This window comes from Crotalus tigris, unplaced genomic scaffold (genome assembly GCF_016545835.1).
Source record: "Crotalus tigris isolate CLP2741 ecotype Arizona unplaced genomic scaffold, ASM1654583v1 scf7180000018478.111912, whole genome shotgun sequence".
In the NCBI taxonomy this organism is placed as follows: Eukaryota; Metazoa; Chordata; class Lepidosauria; order Squamata; family Viperidae; genus Crotalus; species Crotalus tigris.
Window position 1 is genome coordinate 72,469 of NW_024097030.1, and position 20,858 is coordinate 93,326.

Genomic DNA, 20,858 nt, shown 5'->3' on the forward strand with positions numbered 1-20,858 from the left:
TCAATGGGGAAGCCAGATTCACTTAACAACCATGATACTGACTTAAAAACGGCAGTGATTCACTTAACAACTGAGTCAAGGAAAGTCGTGAAGTAGTGCAAAGCTCACTTAGCATCAGAAATGTTGGGTCCAGTTGTGCAACTTAAGGACTACCTGTAATTGTAAACTCAGCCACTTATGCCTTGTCAGCTGTTTTTTGCAACTTAGCTTTTGAGCACAGAGTTGCTAGCTTATTAAAACCATGGGTGGGACAAGGCACACTTTGGTGGAATGACTGAACCCAGCCTCACATCCCCTAATAAGCCATTTTCAATTCCCAAATGCTCAAATTATTTGATGTGTATCTCTGTATGTGGGGGGGGGGGAATCTGCGCTCATGTGCAATGCCTCTTTCTAATTTTAATGTTTACTGCATGAAAAGCAAAACACCACTGCAAAACTTTCAAAAACTGCAGAGGTGCTTAAAATGCAAGGCCATTGACAGACAAATGAGCTTGGGACACGGTGCCAGTTTAATCTACTGTACCGAAATTTTATGCCCCCGTTTTATGCAGCTTTTAATAGGCAGTCTCCAAAAAATTGTGTCCTTGTGCCCATACACTCTCTTAGTAGTCCCCCTTGCGCACCGCATGTTTTTACAGCTTTGCAGCACTCGTTTATCATTTTTTGAGTGTGATCGGATTTGTTCTTAGTTTGTATTGGACTGGGGAGTAGGAAACCATGCTGATTTTCCCAATAAAATATTACCACAGTAGAGGTAGAAAACATTTTTTTTATTTATTCTCTTCCATTGCAGGTTGTAAATATTCCTCTCTTCCATTTTTCTTGCAGCTTAGGGATTCATCGTCAGCCATTTACATGTTGGCATTTTCTTCACAAATTCCTCAATTTTTAGATCCTCTTTCTTCTGAACAAGTTTGCATCAGAGATCAGTTGCTGCAAATCAGTTTGTTAAGGAGAAAGTTGGATACGATTTCCCCACCACCACCACTCATGCTGTCTGGGGGATTCTGGGACTTAAAGACCACACAATTTAAAGTTGCAGAGATTGTAAATCGTTGCTCTAACCCTGTCCTGTAATCTCATCAGAAGTACACACAGGTAGTCCTTGACTTACAACCACCCATTTAGCAAACGTTTGAAGTTACAAGGTCATTGAGAAAGGTCCTCAAACATACGACCATCCCCACCATCCCCACAGTCATGTGAGCCATGGTGGCGCAGTGCTTAGAATGCAGCATTGCAGGCTGACTCTGCCCACAGCCAGGAGTTCGATCCAGACGGGGTTCAAGGTTGACTCGTTCTTCCAATGAGGTCAGTAAAATGAGGGCGCAGATTGTTGGGGGTAATAGGCTGACTGTGTAAACCACTCAGAAAGGGCTGTAAAGCACTGCGAAGCGGTATATAAATCTTAAGTGCTGTTGCTATTTGGGTGCCTGGCCTCTGGCCTATATTTAGAACAACTGCAGTATCCTGAGGTCACGTGATCATCATTTGTGACTTTCCCGGCTAGCTTCCAACAAGCAAAATCAATGGGGGAACCCGGATTTGCTTAATAACTCATCTGTTTCATTTAACAACTGTAGTGATTTACTTAAGAACCATGGCAAAAAACATCCTACAATTGGGCAAAGCTCACTTAACAACCACTTTTGTTTAGCAACAGAAATTCTGGTCCCAATTCTGGTCATAAGTTGAGGACTGCCTGTGTGAGAGTGAAGGCATTGTGCCTATCTCTAGAAGGGACTGAGTGGATGATCTTTAAGGGACCCCTTCCTTTCCATGCTTCCATTGGAAACATGGAAGAATTCTATTCTGTTCTGTTCTATTTCTGTTCTGTTCTATTTTGTTCTGTTCATGTTCTGCTCTATTTTATTTCTGTTCTGTTCTATTTCAGTTCTATTCTGTTCTGCTCTATTCTGTTCTGTTCCGTTCTATTCTGTTCTTCAGCTGGAAGGAGAGACTGTCAGGAGCACAAGCTGTTACAGAGATCAATAGATCAGAAGTTAATCAAAAGCCTAGTAGGGGGTCCTGGTAGGTGTGAATGGAGGTTTAACCCATGTGGCTTTTGCCTGGAGGAGGAGGGGGCTAGCCTCACACAGCTGGGTGTTTTTCACTACAACATACTCATGTTTTTAATGTGAGCACAAAGCAAAAAGTAAAAAGAATTTTAAAATGAAAAGATGAGCAGCAGCACCGCTTCAGTCAATCAACAGATCCTCCTCTGTAGCAAATCTAAAACTCCATTCCAGATTTAGGTAGTCCTCGATTTACAGCCATTCGTTTAATGACCATTTGAAGAGTCGCTGTGAGTGAGTAGGCAGCTATACGAATTTCCTAAATAAATAAACAAGGTCAGTGGGGGAAAAGGGGACATATAACCACTTTTGTGTATATAATATCTCCTTGCGCTTAAAACCATCACAATATAGTAATAGTAGTAAAGTTGGAAGGGACCTTGGAGGTCATCTAGTCCAACCCCCTGCTCAGGCAGGAAACCCTACACCATTTCGGACAAATGGCTGTCCAGTCTCTTCTTAAAAACCTCCAGTGTTGGAGCATTTACTGCTTCTGGAGGCAGGCTGTTCCACTGATTAATTGTTCTCACTGTCAGGAAGTTTCTCCGTAGTTCCAGGTTGCTTCTCTCCTTGATTAGTTTCCACCCGTTGCTTCTTGTCCTGCCTTCAGGTGCTTTGGAAAATAGCTTGATTCCCTCTTCTTTATGGCAGCCCCTGAGATATTGGAATACTGCTATCATGTCCCCCCTTGTCCTTCTCTTCGTTAAACTAGACATACCCAATTCTAGCAACCGTTCCTTATATGTTTTAGCCTCCAGTCCCCTAATCATCTTTGTTGCTCTTCTCTGTACTCTTTCTAGAGTCTCAACATCTTTTTTACATCGTGGTGACCAAAACTGGATGCAGTATTCCAAGTGTGGCCTTACCAAGGCATTGAAGAGTGGTATTAATACTTCACGTGATCTTGATTCTATCCCTCTGTTAATGCAGCCTAGCACTGTGTTGGCCTTTTTGGCAGCTGCAGCACACTGCTGGCTCATATTTAAGTGATTGTCTACTAGGACTCCGAGGTCCCTCTCACAGTTACTACTATTGAGCATGGTGCCACCTATGCTGTACTTGTGCATTTGGTTTTTCTTGCCTAAATGTAGAACCTTGCTTTTTTCACCATTGAATTTCATTTTGTTAGTTAGTGCCCAGTGTTCAAGTCTGTCCAGATCCTTGTGTATCTTAAGCCTGTCTTCTGGAGTGTTGGCTATTCCTGCCAGCTTGGTGTCGTCTGCAAATTTGATGAGTTCCCCATCTATCCCTTCATCCAAATCGTTGATGAAAATGTTGAAGAGTACTGGGCCCAGAACAGAGCCCTGGGGCACCCCACTATACACTTCCCTCCATATAGATGCAGTTCCATTGAGGACCACTCGCTGAGTATGGCCAGTCAGCCAGCTACAGATCCATCTGGTGGTGATTCTGCTGTCTATCCACATTTTTCTATCTTATCAAGTAGTAGGTTGTGATCTACTTTATCAAATGCCTTACTGAAGTCCAAGTAAATTATGTCCACAGCATTCTTCTGATCCACTAATTTTGTCACTTGGTCAAAGAATGCAATAAGATTTGTCTGGCATGATCTATTTTTGATAAACCCATGTTGGCTTTTAGTAATGACTTTGTTTGCCTCTAGGTGTTCGTTGATTCGTTGTTTGATTATCTTTTCCAGGATCTTCCCAGGTATTGAGGTCAGGCTGATAGGTCTGTAATTTCCTGGATCCATTTTTTTTCCTTTTTTGAGGATGGGAACTACATCAGCTCTTTTCCAGTCCTCTGGTAGTTCCCCTGTGTTCCAGGATCTTTGAAAAATATAGTTCAGTGGCTCCGATATCACGTCTGCCAGTTCCTTGAGAACTCTGGGGTGTAATCCATCTGGTCCTGGTGATTTGAACTCATCTAGGCTGGACAGGTGCTCATTAACCATTTTCTTGCCTATCTTAACTTGTGTTTCTGTTTTGTTTTTTATGGCACTATTTTTGATAGGTTGGTCTGTTTTTTCCCTTTGTGTAAAGACAGATGCAAAAAATGAGTTAAATAATTCTGCTTTCTCCCTGTTGCTTGTCACCTTCTTGCCACTTTCACCCACTAATGGACCAATCATTTCCTTCACTTTTTTCTTGTTTTTTACATGTTGAAAGAAGCTTTTTTTGTTATTTTTGACTTTGGTCGCAAGCCTTAGTTCATTTTGAGCCTTGGCTTTCTTCACTTCATCTTTGCAGGCTCGGGCTATTTGCTGATATTCTGACAGTCTGACATATCCTTGCAGTCATATGATTAAAATTTAGGCGTCATGTATTTACAGCAAATGAAGCTTTCAAGGGTCACACAATCCCATTTGCAACCTTCCCAGGCAACTTGTGATGAGCAAAATCAACAAAGGGAAGCCAGATTCACTTGCAAAAAGGATCATCAAATCAGGCGTGGATTCATTTAACAAATGCATCACTCAGTGGTGGAAATTCCAGGTCCTACTGGGGCCATACATTGCAGATTATCTGTATTTCTCTGCTGCCAGTGGCTCCCTTTGTCTGGCCTTTAATGGGGCATGCTGGGAATTGTAGTACATTTGAGGTGTGCAGGATCATCCCATACCTAAAGCATGACTTAGGGCAGGGGTCTTCAAATTTTGCCCTTTTATGACTTGTGCACTTCAACTCCCAGAATTCTTCAGCCAGCGTGCCTGGCTGAGGAATTCTGGGAGTTGAAGTCCACAAGTCATTATAAAAGGGCCAAGTTTGAAGACCCCTGATTTAGGGATATTGAAGACTGTGACAGGTGTTTAGACGTGCAAGAAAGGAAATTGAATCATCGGGTAAAAAAAGCAGGATGCCTCCAGATTCTGCTTTTAATAAAAAGCACTGCCTAAAATGGAGTTATGAGGTTTGATAGCCCCTAATGCAGAATAAGGTGATACTATCGCTTCTAGTGATCACGTCTGGTGAGAAAAGGACTAGGGATGACATGACAGCAGTTTTCCAGTATTTGAGGGGCTGCCACAAAGAAAAGGGAGTCAACCTCTTCTCCAAAGCACCAGAAGACAGGACAAGAAGCAACGGGTGAAAACTAATCAAGGAGAGAAGCAACTTGGAACTAAGGAGAAACTGACAGTGAGCACAATTAACCAGTGGAACTACTTGCCTCCAGAAGTTGTGGCTGCTCCAACACTGGAGGTTTTCAAGAAGAGACTGGACAGCCACTTGTCTGAAATGGTATAAGGTCCCGTTTGAGCAGGGGGCTGGACTAGAAGATCTCCAAGATCCCTTGCAGCTCTGATTGATTGATTAAACAATGGGTTCTCTTAACTATCTCAGCATTCATGTAATGATGTTTGCTGAATAACTACCACAAAAGAAGTCATAGAATCAGATCAGTTGCTCAGTTGACCCAGTTTACAACCATCATGGCATACAACTATAAAGGGCAGGTTCCATTATGGTCGTATGGAGAGAACTACTTATAATTCTTTCCACCTGTGTCCTGAATTCCTTGCATGACTGATACGTGTAACTCTTCCTTGTACTACTTGCCTCCAGAAGTTGTGGCTGCTCCAGCACTGGAGGTTTTCAAGAAGAGACTGGACAGCCACTTGTCTGAAACGGTATAGGGTCTCCTGCTGGAGCAGGGGGCTGGACTAGATGACCTCCAAGATCCCTTCCAGCTCTATTCTGATTACTCTTGATACTATCCCTCTGTTGATGCAGCCCAGGATTGCATTGGCATTTTTCTCAGCTGCAACACACGTAGGCTCATCCTTAAGTACTGCTCTTTAAACTTTAAACCTTTAACTTAGCTCCAGATCTTTCAGCTATCCCTTAAAAGCACGAAGCCAGCCAGGAGCAACGACGATTTGTCTCGAGTTCACGTGAAACCTAATCCCTTCTGACTCAAATGCTCTTCTTGGGGCCATTTGACTAATAGAGCGTGTGGAAGACGGGGGCGCGCATGCGCGATGGGGACCCTCGCGAGGTCTCTGCGCTAAAAGGCAGCCGGCTTCCACTTCAAAGCTGAGTAATGGAGGGGGCAGGACCTGTTGCGTAGCAACCCTCCATCGGGAGTGGGGTGGACCTGTGCGCGGAGCTGAAGCGCCGGAGGGAGATTTTTTGCTCCTTCTCTTTAGATCGCGGAGCTCGTCTGAAAGATCCCTCCGTTGTTCCTTGGAGCTTCTCCGACAACCATCGGCTGGGGCAGGATAACAGAGTTGGAAGCGACCTTGGAGATCATCTAGTCCAGAGTCCCCCCCAACCTTGACAACTTTAAGACTTGTGGACTTCAACTCCCAGAATTCCTCAGCCAGCCAGGCTGGCTGATCTAGTCCAACTCCCTGTTGAAGGAGGAGGCACTATACCAGTGATGGCGAACCTTTTAGAGACTGAGTGCCCAAACTGCAACCCAAAACCCACTTATGCATCGGGTGGGTGCCGGGTAGGCATGGCCCATTGGCTGGGTGTGGCCAATTGGTATGTGGGCCATTGGGTGGGCGTGGCTGTGGCGGTAACGACAGACTGGTGGGACTAAAAAGTTCAATCAATTCCAACTTTGCAAGATATTTTTTTTCGTGAGAAGTTGAAATTGACTGATTGATTGAGCCCTTTTTTTTGTTGTTGTTGCACATGGCGGAGGCCTAAAGCAAAAAGGTTTTATAAAACCCAGCTGAAGGCCTAGGACTGGGGTGACGGCACGCGTGCCCACAAAGAAGGCTCTGAGTGCCACCTCTGGCACCTGTGCCATAGGTTCGCCACCACTGCACTATACCATTTCAGACAAGTAGTTGTCCAGGCTTAAAAGCCTCCAGTATTGGAGCACTCACAACTTCTGGTGGCAAGTTGTTCCACTGGTTAATTGTTCTCACAATCAGGAAATTTCTCCTAAGTTGCTTCTCTCCTTGATTAGTTTCCATCCGTTGCTTCTCGTCCTGCCTTCAGGTGCTTTGGAGAATAGGTTGACCCCCCCCCTCTTTGTGGCACTTTCGCCCCAATCTTTTCAGCTTTCCAAAGGCAGGACAAGAAACAATGGATGGAAACAAATCCAGGAGAAAAGCAACCTAGAACTAAGGAGAAATTTGCAATATGGTGAATATAAGGGGAAATTTTCTAATAGTGAGAACAATTAATCAGTGGAACAACCTGCCTCCAGGAGCAGCGAATGCTCCAACACTGGAGGTTTTTAAGAAGAGACTGGACAGCCATTTGTCTGAAATGATATAGGATTTCCTGCCTGAGGAGGGGGTTGGACTAGAAGACCTCCAAGGTCCCTTCCATCTGTTATTCTGTGTTGCTCAATCTGAAAAGTCTGATCCCTCATCTCAGCCTTTGAAACTGGGAAGGCATCGGATTTTGATTCATTAAGGTTGAGGAAGTCTCACACCAGGAATTGACTGCTTTAGACTGGGCTCAGAAGCGGAGCAGAGATGGGTTTGGTTTAATTTTGGGATGGGAGACCACCAGGGAATGCCCTGACTTGGAGGTGGAGCATGGATTATCTGGTTAGTTCGTGGATACGAGACCACTGAGAAATACCATGTATTTGGGAGCCAGACAAGTGGATCTGATTACTTGTTGGACAAGAGGCCACCAGGAGATGCCAACGCTTGGGAGCCAAGCAAAGATAGGTCTAGTCCAGAGCTTCCCAACCTTTCCAGCCTGGTGCAGGGAAATGAGTGCATTCATGGCCCGCATACGCAAATGAGTGCACCTGTAGTGCTAGCAACTAGCACCCACATGCATGCGCAAATGGGCCGCTAGCACCCACAGGGCACTGAGGGCAGTGCTAGCGCCCCCATACATGTGCAAATGGGGCTACTAATGCCTTCACAGCAGTGCTACCATGAGTGGGGAGGGAGCTGACCAACTATTCCAACAGACTGGTGGCCAAGAGGCCATGGCCCGGTACCGGGCCACAGACCATAGATTGGAAACCCCTGGTCTAGTCAGTTCATGAAAAAGAGACCACCAGGAAATCCTAGAGCTTCGGATATATTTTCAGGATTTCCCAGCAGACAACAAATAAACATTTCCCTTGTTGATACCACGAAAAATACAGGCTATCTAGCTTTACAGTGCAGGGAATGCCCTTAACCCAGTGTTTTTTTATTGTTGAGAAAAATAGCCTTTTCTTAGAAAAAAAACCCAATTAAACAGGTCCCAAATAAAAGCCTTTGAACGGACAACAATAAATACCACTAGGAGCTACCTTCAAAAGACCCAAGAGAGAAGCTACAGATTTAAATGCCTTGAGACTTACCAAATACAGGTAGTCTTTGACTTATGTCCATAATTGAGCCCATTTTGGTTGTTAAGTGAATTTTGCCCCATGTTATGACCTTTTTTGCCACAGTTGTTAAGTGAATCACTGCAGCTAAGTTAGTATTATGGTTATTAAGCGAATCTGGCTTCCCCCATGAACTTTGCTTGTCAGAAGGTCGCAAAAGGGGATCACGTGACTCCAGGGACATTGCAACTGTCATAAGTACATGCCAGTTGCCAAGTGTCTGAATTTTGATCACGTGACCATGGGGATGTTGCAAAGGCTGTAAATGTGAAAAAAATGGTCATAAATCACTTTTTTCAGTGTCGTTGTAAATTTGAACGGTCACTAAATGAACTGTTGTAAGTTGAAGATTATCTATAAAGTGGTATTAATGCTTAAGTTGATGACATAAAAAACTCCAGCACTAGTTCCCAAGAACAGAAATTCAAGTCTCTGGATGCTTCAACCAAAATTCTTTTTTTTTTTTTTTTTTTGCCCCATGAAAGCTAAGTTCAGAATGTGAAGAGGGTGGTATAGATAATCTTACAGTGACCTTCTCCACACTGCTATCTTTCAAACGCTACAAATCTGGCATGGAAAATCCAGCTTTTGGGGTGAACTTTGAAGATTTTTATACACTCAACCTCTTATTAGCAATAATAAGAACTACCATGAACTAAAATAGAACAGGGAAAACAAGAAGCGGAGAGAGAAATTAAAGAAAAAAGCTAAAGGTGCAATAAAAAAGTAGAAGAAACTAGAAAAATATTAAAAGGCTGAAAGATAAAAAGAACTGCCTTCAGATAGCCTTCACAGGAGTTATAAGTGCAATTATATTTTTACCCCTGTATCTAAAGGTACTTCATAACTCTTTCTATACTGTATCCTGTCTAATCATCAAAACTATAAATTACTGTTGATTTTTGTTAATGAAAAAGGCCATAAAAGGTTTCCTGTCATCAATAAATGTATATTAATCCAATCTTTCTCAATCTTGGCCACTTTAAAGTGTCTGGACTTCAACTCCCAGAATTCCCTGAGAGCAATGCTAGCTGGGGAATTCTGGGAGTTGAAGTTTGAACAACTTAAACGTTACCCAGGTTGAAAACCATTGCTTTAATTTTACACTGTGATCTCATTAGAAGCAAATACAAGTGAAGAAATCGTACCTATTTCCCAAAGGGACTGGATGGATGATCTTCAGGAGACCCCTTGCTTGAGTCAGCCATAGTTTCATTCCATGCAGCCTTAAACTTGTGAACTCTCAAGCTTCCTCCTTCGGTTATATATTCAAGATGGACAGTGTTTAATATGTATATGTAGGGGTGTGGGTCTGTACATACGTTGTATATAGGATGTTTAGGTGGGCGTCATGTATGTGTTCATTTTGAGAACGGACAACTAAATTTCATTTTTGATGTGCGCCATTGTGCCCACAGTAAAAAAATGACAACAGAGGTTATCTTATCATCTTATCTTATCTTATTCTATCCTATCCTGTCCTATCTGATCTCATCCTATCTTCTCTTCTCTTCTCTTCTCTTCTCTTCTCTTCTCTTCTCTTCTCTTCTCTTCTCAAAATAATGGCAGGAAAGCCAGTTGTTTCAGAGATTGATAGATCAGAATTTAATCAAAAAGGCACAGAAGGGGATCCTGGCATGTGTGAATGGAAGTTTAACCAATGTGGCTTTTGCCTCGCAGGTCTAGCCTCACATAGCTGGATGTTTTTCACTAGAACACGCTCATGTCTCCAACGTGAGCACGAAGCAAAAAGTAAAAAGGATTGCAAAATGAAAAGAGAGCAGGAGAGCAATGAATGATAAAGACATGGGAACATATCAATATGTCTAAATTGACCTCTTTGATTAGAGAAAAGACAGAAACCTCTAACGGACTTTTTGCATGAAACAAGACAAAAAAGAATCCATGTTTTCTGGTTTTGATGTTTAGACAGGATACTAGGATATAGAAATAAGAGAACTTTGTTGTAACCTTAAAGTAAGAGGTACATTTATACTTATGACTGCTGTAAAGAAAATTGCAAATGACTTTGTCACATTTCTTTTTTCTTTTTCAGCTTTCAACCTTCCTTCCTTCCTTCCTTCCTTCCTTCCTTCCTTCTTCTCTCCCCGCTCTCATTCCTTTCTTCTTCCTTCCTTCTCTCTTTCATTTTATTGATTGATTATTAAATGTATATGCCACTCATCTTATTCTCAGGTTACTATGGGTGGCATATAAGAGCCGAGGTGGCGCAGCAGTTAGAGTGCAGTACTGCAGGCCACTTTAGCTGACTGTGTTCAGCAGGTCAGCGGTTCCAATCTCACCGGCTCAAGGTTGACTCAGCCTTCCATCCTTCCGGGGTAGGTAAAATGAGGACCCAGATTGTTGGGGGCAATGTAAATATATATATACATTGCTTACTGGTGTACACCGCTTAGAGAGTGCTTGCACTTAAAGCGGTATATAAGTCTCATAAATAAATAAATAATAAATAAATTTAAATTTGTTATTTGAAGTAGAAGCCATAACAATGCTTGAACAAGGAGTTAGACTAGAAGACCTCCAGGGAACCCTTCCAACTCCGATATTCTGTTACATTAGTTTTTGCTTGTTATTAATCTTTCTTCATTTTAAAAAATAAAATAAAATTATATTTTAAAAAGAAAAGGCAAATCCTTTGGCCAAATGCACTATATTACCCAAATGGACAGATATCATATTGCAGGCGTGAAGGCATCCTTTTAAAAAAAAAAACAATCCTCAGTAAATTATACTTGTCTTCAACTATTTTGCTCTGCTTACATCTGCAGCCAAATTTGCTATATTCTGGTAAAATGACTTTTTTAACCAAGTACTGGTGGGATGATGGCATCTTTGCAATTTTCATAACACTGATGCAGAACAAGCACTCCACCGTTTTGACGGTGTGGTTTTTTTTTCAGCTTCACAGCCTAGCCTCAGGGCTCTCCAGCCAGGTAACAACTAGTTTGAAGACAAATGAAGACAAAATCTGAGTCAGCTTAATTTCCTCTATTATCCGCCATTTCTCCTCTGAAATTGCTCAAATATTGGATTTCCTTGCAAGGAGAAGAGGTTGTGACTGGAGGACAGGATGAACTGCAAGCAAAACGGGAGGACGGGATGAATTGCAAGGAAAGAGGCTACAATGGGCACTTAAGAGGCAAAACGAGAAGTTTCAGAGGTCAGGAAGACATTGCTGCCCTAATGAGGCTCGGCTGGAAAAACACATTTTTTTCTTTCTGCTTGGCAGGGCAGATTCAGGCTGAGCAGAGAGGTTATACTGGATCAGTGTATGATTATCAGCCTTACTGTGGAGGAAAGAGTTAGAATCAGAGTATCCTCAGATTGAAAGGCACCCTTGAGGTCATCCATCCCAACCCTCCCTGTTCAGAGCAGGAATTCAAACTGAAATATGCCAGGGAGCTCGTTAACTAGCTTCCATCCAATGGAGGAGAACCAACACCTGATTTATGATTTCTCCATTGCATTTATAGCTTGTCTTTCTTCCAGGAACTCAAGCCCTTTGCTTCTGTTTTTCTTCACAACAGCCCTGTGTGGGAGACTTATCTAAGAGAAAATGCCTACCCCAAAGTTTCCATGATAGAAGATTGATCCTGATTCTCCCTAGTTTTAAGGGCAACACTTTCACCACTATATTACTATGGCTAGGGGTTTCTATAGGGAAGGTGGTCAAAAAAGTCAAAATGGCAGCCAAATCATACAAAGACCCTTTTTAAGTGTATCAGATCTTTCTGTGGATGCCACTGATCCTGGCTTTTGAACCAAAGAGGATCTTTTTTTAAATCCAATTGCTAGCCCAATTTTAAATAGGTTTAGCAACTTGTACATGGTCCAAGATACTCATTCCTGATCTTTATGCTCTATCAATGTATCCAGTGGTAAATTAGGGTGAGATTCACTCCAAATCAGTCACTTTACTTTGAAGCCAAGGGAAGATTTTAATCTAGGATTTTTCTAGTCAGATTTCATGATTGCCTTGGGAAATTTGCACCTGTTCAGGTTCAAGTGAGCATCAAATAATAATACTTCAAAAGTTTCCTGGATGGATAGTGTCATACCATGATTTAAGCACTAGGTGGAGCCAAGCTTGATTATTTATTAATCCGATTCATAGAGCAGCCCATCTCACAAAAAATTCTCTGGGCACTGTACAACAATCATTGTGTATAGATAGTCCTCAGATTATGGCCTCAATTGGGACTGGAATTTTGGTCGTTAGTCATGACAGACATAAATCAAGGCATCCACCTAACCGGATCCAATTTTATAACCATTTATATGGTGGTCATTAAATGAGCCATGCAGACATAAGTTTGAATCTATTCTCCTGAATGGGCTTTTCTTTCCCCAGAAACTGGCAGAAAACAACACAAATCATGAATGTGTGACTATACAGGATGTTGCAATTAATCGTAAATGGGAAATGTGGAATGTGGTCCTGTGGCTGCATGGGGGGGAAAGGAAATGACATTTTATGACAGTCAAAAATGTTTTTTGAGCTATAAAGCATGCTTCTGAAGCTGTGGTAACTCCAAACAGTCGTTAAGTAATCGGTCATAAGTCGAGGACTACCTACAGGTTGGAATGAGAAGGCTTTTGTTGGTTTCGTTCTTGTTTGAGAACGTTTTTCTTCTTCTAGCGCTTTCCTCCAATATGCTGATGTTCTCTTGAGTGTCCTCTTTTTCTACTGTCGAGCGTGCAACAAAATGCAACCACATGGAGAAAAATAATGCGTGGATTTTATTGAGCAGAATATTCATAGAAAAGGATCTGTGACAAAAAGCTAAAATACCAATCTCCTGGTCTCTTCTTCTTTGCTTTGTAGCTTTCTCGCTGCAGTTGCATGCAAAAAACCCAGAGGGCAGAAATTTTCAATTTTAAAAATTCCACTTCCAGTGTGTGCCTTGAATCCAACAGAATTTAACAGAAAACAGAGTTGGAAGGGACCTTAGAGGTCTTCTAGCCCATTCCCCTTTTCATGTAGGAAACTCTATATTATCCCAATCAAATGGCTATCCTTAAAAACCTCCAGTGATGGAGCAGCCATAACTTTTGAAGGCAAGCCATTCCCCTAATTAATTGTTCTAACTGTCAGGAAATTTCTCCTTGATTCTAAGCTGGTTCTCTTCTTGATTAGTTTCTCGTCCTGCCCTCTGGTGCTTTGGAGAATAGTTTGACTCCCTCTTCTTTTCGGCAGCCCATCAAATAGTGGAAGACTGCTATCATGTCCCCCCTCGTCCTTCTCTTCATTAAACTAGACATCCCCAATTCCAGCAACCTTTCCTTATATGTTTTAGCCTCCAGTCCCCTAATCATCTTTGTTGCTCTTCTCTGTACTCTTTCTAGAGCAGTGGTTCTCAACCTTTTTAATGCCGCGACCCCCAACCGGTTGTAAGTCGAGGACTACTCAACTGGTGCAGCACCGTTTGCAGAATGGGACTTTTGGCAGGCTCAGCAGGGCAGAGACAGCCTGGACAATTCCTATTGGCTTTTGAAAGCCAATAGAATTAGACTCTATTCAAGAGAGTCTAATTCTATTGGCTTTCAAAAGCTAATAGAATAAAAAGGAGTAACACAACTAAGGAAAAGGGGAAAAAAATGGCGGACTGCATTGTTTGGCGATCCCCGTGAAATGGTCATTCAAACCCAAATGGGGTCCCGACCCACAGGTTGAGAACCACTGTTCTAGAGCCTCAACATATTTTTTATATTGTGGCAACCAAAACTTAAATCTAAGTTTTAAAATTTAAGCATCATAAAAAACAAAGGGAACAAATTCAGTGCTGAGGAGATTGTGTTAACTCCCTAAGACAAGGTGGGCAACAGGCCAAGGGCTGACCTCCGAAAAATCGATGGATTCAAAACAAACTATTAAAATGCCTGCCATTTCTTTTCAGTTAAAATGTAATTAAGTTAAACACAATCCGTATCATCTTAAAAGGGTGGCCAGTCTTTTCTGAGATTGAAACTAAGCAGGAATAGGGCTGGATGGGAGGCCACAAAGTGATCCCAGTGCTTTAGGCTAGGAGGAGAATTTTTAAAAGGTGCTGGAAGAAGATAGAGGCGACCCGCTTCTATCTTGTGCTAAGAAATCCACGTGGATACATCGATGTAGGAATTTCACAGTTCGTGTTTTGATTTCTTCTGCATTACAAACCTCCTGTTTGCTTTAAACCTGTCCCCTCGGAGTGAGATGGCGGCAAACACATTTAATAAAAAGTAAATGGTTGGAGAAATTTAAATGGGCACCACCAATCTTGAATCTAAGGCTGTCCACCAGACTAACAACTTTGAGGAAAGATACCCATTTTGGGGCAGCTAGATCAGTGCCTCAGCCACTTTAATATGTGTGGACTTCAACTCCCAGTTCCCCCAGCCTGCTTGTACAAATTTCAGTTCCCATAATTCCTCAGCTACCACACCTGATCTTCAACTCCCAGAATTCTACTGGGAGTTGGATTTAGTTGAAATACCTAAATTTCAACTTCCCAGAATTCCGTGGCCAGCATGCATAGACTTGAACGCCCAGAATTCCCCAGGAAGCACATGTGGACTTCAACTCCCAGAATTCAAAGTTGCTCAGGCTGAGAAATATTGAAAAACACTTCTTTCTCCTTGTGCATTTTCTTGTTAGTCAGATTCCTGTGTTTCTTTCCACCTCGATGCTTAATGCAACAAAAACAGCACTCCTTCTCTTCTTCCTACAACCACCCTGCGAGGTAGGCTAGGTTGCGCTTGAGAGACCAAAAGGGCTCTCCAAATATCAGTGAGCTTCCACCACTGCGTCAACATGACCCGCGACTCTTCAACCCCAGTTCCCCCAAAGTAGAGTATGATGGAGCATGTGCTTCCTTCCTCCAGATTCCTTCTTGGGCCCCCACAAACTGGCCCAGTTGCCTGGAAAAGGAAGAACCGCCCCCACCCCCCGGTTCCCTCCGTCTCCCTCTCAGCCAGATCCCCGTTACCTTCAGGACTCGCAGCTGGAAGAAGGAATCATCAAAGCCATGAGAATAGTGACTGTACGGCGCGCACACACGCATACACGTGGGATTCCCCCCTTCTTCCCCACGGGGGGGGGAGTGGATTAGCCCTCAGCCAATTGCCAGGTTCTGGGGCTGCTGGAGGGGGAGGGGGGCGAGACTCTGCGGGTGGGGCCGAAAGCCCCTTGCTAGCAGTTCCTGCCGTGTTATTGGTTCCCATCCTGCTGGTTTAAGGAACCAGAAAGCTTCCTTTCCATCTCACACGCCTGCCTACCCAACCTCTAAGACTCAGAAGCGCTGAGCTTTGGGGGGGGGGGAGAGATGCACCCCCAGAAACCTGGAGGGGCAGCTTGGCTTTGATTCGGAATCTCCAAAGGCGGGAGGAGAGACGCACAGCCACACCTGGGAGAAAGTCAGAATTCTTGCCAAGACTAACCATGAATAAAACCACCATCCTCCACTTTTTCACTGAGGACTGGGATGTCAACTGCAGCCTCTTCGACGCTCTGCAGGAGACCTTGGAGGGTAGGGTGGAAGAAGGGGCGCAGGACAGGGGCGGTGGGGAGAACCCCAGTTTGCAGGGCTTCGGCTTTGCACGCCTGAGAGAGCTGGAATGAATTTATTTTATTTTTTTCCCCTCCCTTCCATGTTTCTCTTCCTCCCGTTCCCTCCTCTTACGGGGCATTAAGGTCCATCCTGTCGGGCCACCACGGACCAGATTGGGACCTGCTGGCCACGGAGCAGCGCCGGGGATCTGGTGGCGCGACCTTGCCCTGAGTTTGTCAACGGAGTGAAGTACAACACCACTCGTGAGTAGCCTGAGACCCTTCCTCATTCGGAGAAGATGAGCCTCCACAACTGCAAAAATGTTTTGCCCATCTCCACCCAAGTTACTTTCCTATATAAATCTCTTCCCCCCCATCCAGATGTGACTTATAATCAGTTGGGTTTCTTGCAAGTTGATGGGACGTACTTAACTTTGGAAGAAAATTAAGGCTGCTGTTAACAATGCAGGAACGTGCATCCTCGTTCCAAATTCTCTCTTTGTATGGGTGTAAATGGGTGTCTTAGGTATTTATGAGTAAACAATGTAAGGGTCCCAATTTCTGTAACGTGTAGAAATCTCTCTGTGAGTTTGTGTGCAAGGCTAACTCTATCTAGAACTCCTTTCACCCGCCCAGACAGCAAATTAGTCCCTGTTTCTCAATATTATGTCTGGTGTGGTTAATCTTCCTTCATTCTGAAGTGGCAAGCTTTGATTGAAAGAGGCCACAGTGCTGTTTCTAGACAAGCTCTTGAATTTCAGCTTTGCATTGCCAAGTGCCTAAATTGTCAGTTTGTATTCTGTATCACACAAATGTAAAAACTAGTTTTATTCGGGGAAGAAAGCCCCCCTCCCATTGAATTTGGATAAAATGACCATCCACAAAGAGAATGAATGTTTAGTTGTACAGGTAATCCTCGATTTACGACCAAAATGGAGCCCAACATTTATGTTGCTAAGTGAGACATTTTGTCAAGTCAGCTTTGCCCCATTTTATGACCTTTCTTGTCTTAGTTGTTAGGTGAATCACTGCAGTTGATAAAATAGTAACCCGGTTGCTAAGTGAATCTGGGTTCCCCATTGATTTTGCTTGTCAGTAGGTCACAAAAAGGGACACAGCAACGGTCGTAAATATGAACCAGTTGCCAAGCACTTGAATTTTGATCACATGACCACAGAAATGCTGCAACAGTTGTAAGTGTGAAAATTGTTCTTAAGTTACTCTTTTCGGTGTCGTCGTAACTTTGAACGGTCACTAAATGATCTGTTGTAAGTCGAGGACCATCTGTACATGTCTGAAAAGAGTGGGGAGAAGTATTTATTTGTGGCTGATACAGATAGTCCTCAACTTACAACTGATCACATATTGATAGTTACGATGGACCATAAAAACAGAATTTATAACCCAGGCTTAAAGGTCACGAGTACAATTTACATTTTTTTTCTAGTTTTTGGCCAAAACCATCCCATAGCGAAGAAAGGGTCTGCTTAACGACTGCAGCTGCCACAAAAAAGGTCTTAAAATCAGGTGCAGTCATGCGATGACCTACTTTACAGCCATCACCACTTAACGACCGAAATTGCCAGCTCAATTACGATTGTAATTCAACTACTTGTATTAGAATTTTTCTAGGGGAATGTTATTTGTGTGTGAAACTTAACATTTATGACATGGGCTGGTGGCAAAGTTGGACAGAAAGGCAGAATCAGGTATTTCTTCCAGGAAGGAAGAATTTCGTGAATAATTGCAGTTTTTCCATGGGACAAAATGAATAAACCAAGCAACATAATTACATAGCTGAGCCTTTAGGGTTCAATTTTTAAAAATCAAAAGGCAAGCGATTCTGGAATCCTTTTTTCTCATTTCCGAGTTACTGAGAAAAAGAGAGTGAAACAGCTTCTCCTTATGGGAAATGATTGTGTATTATTTCACACTGCCAAAACTTTCAAGTGCAGGATCTGAAAATGCATCCTGGTATTTAGCAGAACCCATGAACACCAAAGGCTGGAAATAAACAAGCCACGTTACAGATAGTCCTCGCCTTATAACGACCATTTAAAGTTACAACAGCATTAAAAAAGTGACCTATGACCTTTTTTTACACTTACCACGATTGCAGCATCTCCATCGTCATATGGCCAATGCAGATGCTTGGCAAATGGCTTGTATTTATGACAGTTGCAGGAGTTACGTGATCTCCTTTTACGACCTTCTGACGGGCAAAGTCAATGGGGAAGCCAGATTCACTTAACAACCGTGTTGCTAGCTTAACAACTGCAGTGATTCACTTAACAACTGTGGCAAGAAAGGTCGCAGGATGGGACAGAACTGATTTAACAACTGTCTTGCTTAGCAACAGAAATTTTGGACTCAATTGTGCTGATAGGTTGAGGACTATCTGTAGCTTATGATAGTGAATTCCAAGGGTTTTTTTAAAAAAAATATGTTATATAAAAATATATTTTCTTTTGTCCTGATTCTTCCCAGGGTTCCATTTCATTAGGCTACCTTTGATTGTAATATTTTGGGAAAAGGAAAATAGCTTCTCTTTTTCTACTTTATTCATAACATGCTTAATTTTGCGTGCTTAAATCATGTCCCCGCTCGTTTGCCTCCTTTCCGGACTTTGTTGTTGTTGTTAGTTGCAAAGTCGTGTCCGACCCATTGCGACCCCATGGACAACCTTCCTCCATGTCACAACTTTTTTCATCCTAGAAGAAGCTCTTCCAACCTCTGGATCATCTTAGTTGGCCTCCTCTGAACTGTTTATATCTCCACTTTTAACCCTTTGGGTTGCAGTGACCAGGAGCGTACACAATAGTGGTAGTCCTCGCCTAACGACCTGTCACTTAGCGACCGTTTGAAATTACCACAGACACTCAGTGGTATGAGTTGGTTCTGGAAGTCCATCAGTGGCGTACGTGCACACACAAACACACACACACACACGCACGCACAACATAGCCGTCTTTTTTTACCATTTTCTGGCAAATAGCAAACAGGAGTGCTATTGTTAAGCCTTTGCTTAAGAAATCCAGGATTTGCTTTACCAGTGTGAATGCCTTACTTCCATGGTGATTGCTTATTGACCGCTACATAAAAAGGTCATAAAATAGGGTCAGTCATGTAGGTGCCTCCACTGAACAACGAGCATGACTTACAACAGAAATTTTGAGCTCCATTAATGTCATAAATTGAGGACTACTTATATTCCAAATGCAGGCAGGCAAATTAATTTCTATAAAAGCATTTTTATTTATTAAATTTCTGTGCCACCCAGCTCACCAATAAGGCAGCTCTGGGTGGCTATATGATTATGATATTGATATCTGTGATTATCCTAAGCCTTTTTTTTCTTTCTTAACTCCTTTTTCTGCCTAATTCCACACTCATAAAACAATCTGAGAAATTACAAACCATGCTCACACGCGCGTGCTAATTCTCCAGAGGAAAAAGGGCCCTTTGGAATCTTCTTAAGGGTGAGAATTGGGGTCTGTGTATGTGTTTAAGGATGCTAAGGAACAATTATTCAGGAGGAATTATTCCAAGGGATCTGGACTTGGTCAGAAATATGAATTATATTGCCACACGCTGACCCTAAGACCTCCCCAAATGCTTAATTTAAAATTAATTTTGCAAACAAATATTCAGTGGATATATAATAACTGTGCTATTATATTGTGGCACTGCTTCCATCTCACTGTCTCCCTGAGATTCTCAAAGCCCACTGAACAGAATAACAGAGTTGGAAGGGACATGGGAGGTCATCTAGTCCAACCCCCTGCTCAGGTAGGAGACCCTATACCATTTCAGACAAATGGCTGTCCACAGCTTCTGGAGGCAGGTTGTTCCACTGGTTAATTGTTCTAACTATCAGGAAGTTTCTCCTTAGTTCCAGGTTGCTTTTCTCCTTGATGAGTTTCCATCCGTTGCTTCTTGTCCTGCCTTCAGGTGCTTTGGAGAATAGCTTGACTCCCTCTTCTTTGGGGCAGCCGCTCAAATACTGGAAGACTGCTATAAGATCACCCTTCTTTCCATTAAACTAGACATACCCAATTCCAGCAACCGTTCTTCATATATTTTAGCATCCATTCCCCTAATCATCTTTGTTGCTCTTCTCTGCACTCTTTCCATAGTCTCTACATCTTTTTTACATCGTGGTGACCAAAATTGGATGCTGTATTCCAAGTGTGGCCTTACCAAGGTGTTATAAAATGGTACTAACACTTCATGTGATCTTGATTCTAACTTGAAGGGCCAAAATGCAACATAGGAAAGTTTTCAAGCTTATAATCTGAATTTTGCTGAAACTTCTTTAAACGTACAACTCCATTGATTGTTTCAAGTGAACTTATTCTTTTTTTCTCATTTTTTCCTCTTGGTTAAAATTCCTTTCCTGATTCATGGAATGGATATAATTGACTTCTTAAAGAATAATATCTTATCTTGGCTTCCGATAACCATAGGTTGCTTCCACCGTAAACTTGAAGTCATCTCTCTCCAGTGCAGTTTTGCAAAGGACCTTAAAACAATCTTTTTCTTCATTTTAACCAACCTGGTTTGCCTCTGCATCTTAGTTGGCGACTGGGGCTGATTTAAATAATGGAACTTTGATCCAAGCCAGATCAGAAGCAATGTTTTAATGTCACCTTAGCTCAATAAACTACAGCTGAAATAGTAAACAGGCTGCCTAATTGTTCCTGCAGTCTGTGGAGTTTCATCCCCAGCCAATTTTAGAAAGTAAGGAAAATTCTTAATCCTAAATCCGAGTCAGGAAAAGAAGAAGCATCTGCGCGACATGGTTGAGTAAGATCTGTGATTATCCAGTGTCTTAGCTGGAATGGAGACTAAGATGGAAAGAGGCCACAAAACAGAAATTATTACATTGTTGTTGCAACTATGGAATGCTTCCATAAATCTGTTTGTTTGTAAAATTGCACTAAGTCCAGAGTTTTTTCAACAAAAAAACCCAGAAG

The 20,858-nt window shown here is 42.5% G+C and overlaps 1 protein-coding gene across 1 annotated transcript in view; it reads left to right on the forward strand.

Annotated features, from left to right (window-relative positions):
* LOC120312289 (corticotropin-releasing factor receptor 1-like) overlaps window positions 1-16,216 on the forward strand; it is a 35,668-nt gene extending 19,452 nt beyond the window's left edge. The window contains exon 3 of the mRNA XM_039352800.1: window positions 16,027-16,216. Coding sequence (XP_039208734.1) covers window positions 16,027-16,154 — 128 coding nt within the window. The 3' untranslated portion in view covers window positions 16,155-16,216. The remainder of the gene's footprint in view (window positions 1-16,026) is intronic.
* Window positions 16,217-20,858: the final 4,642 nt, after the last annotated feature.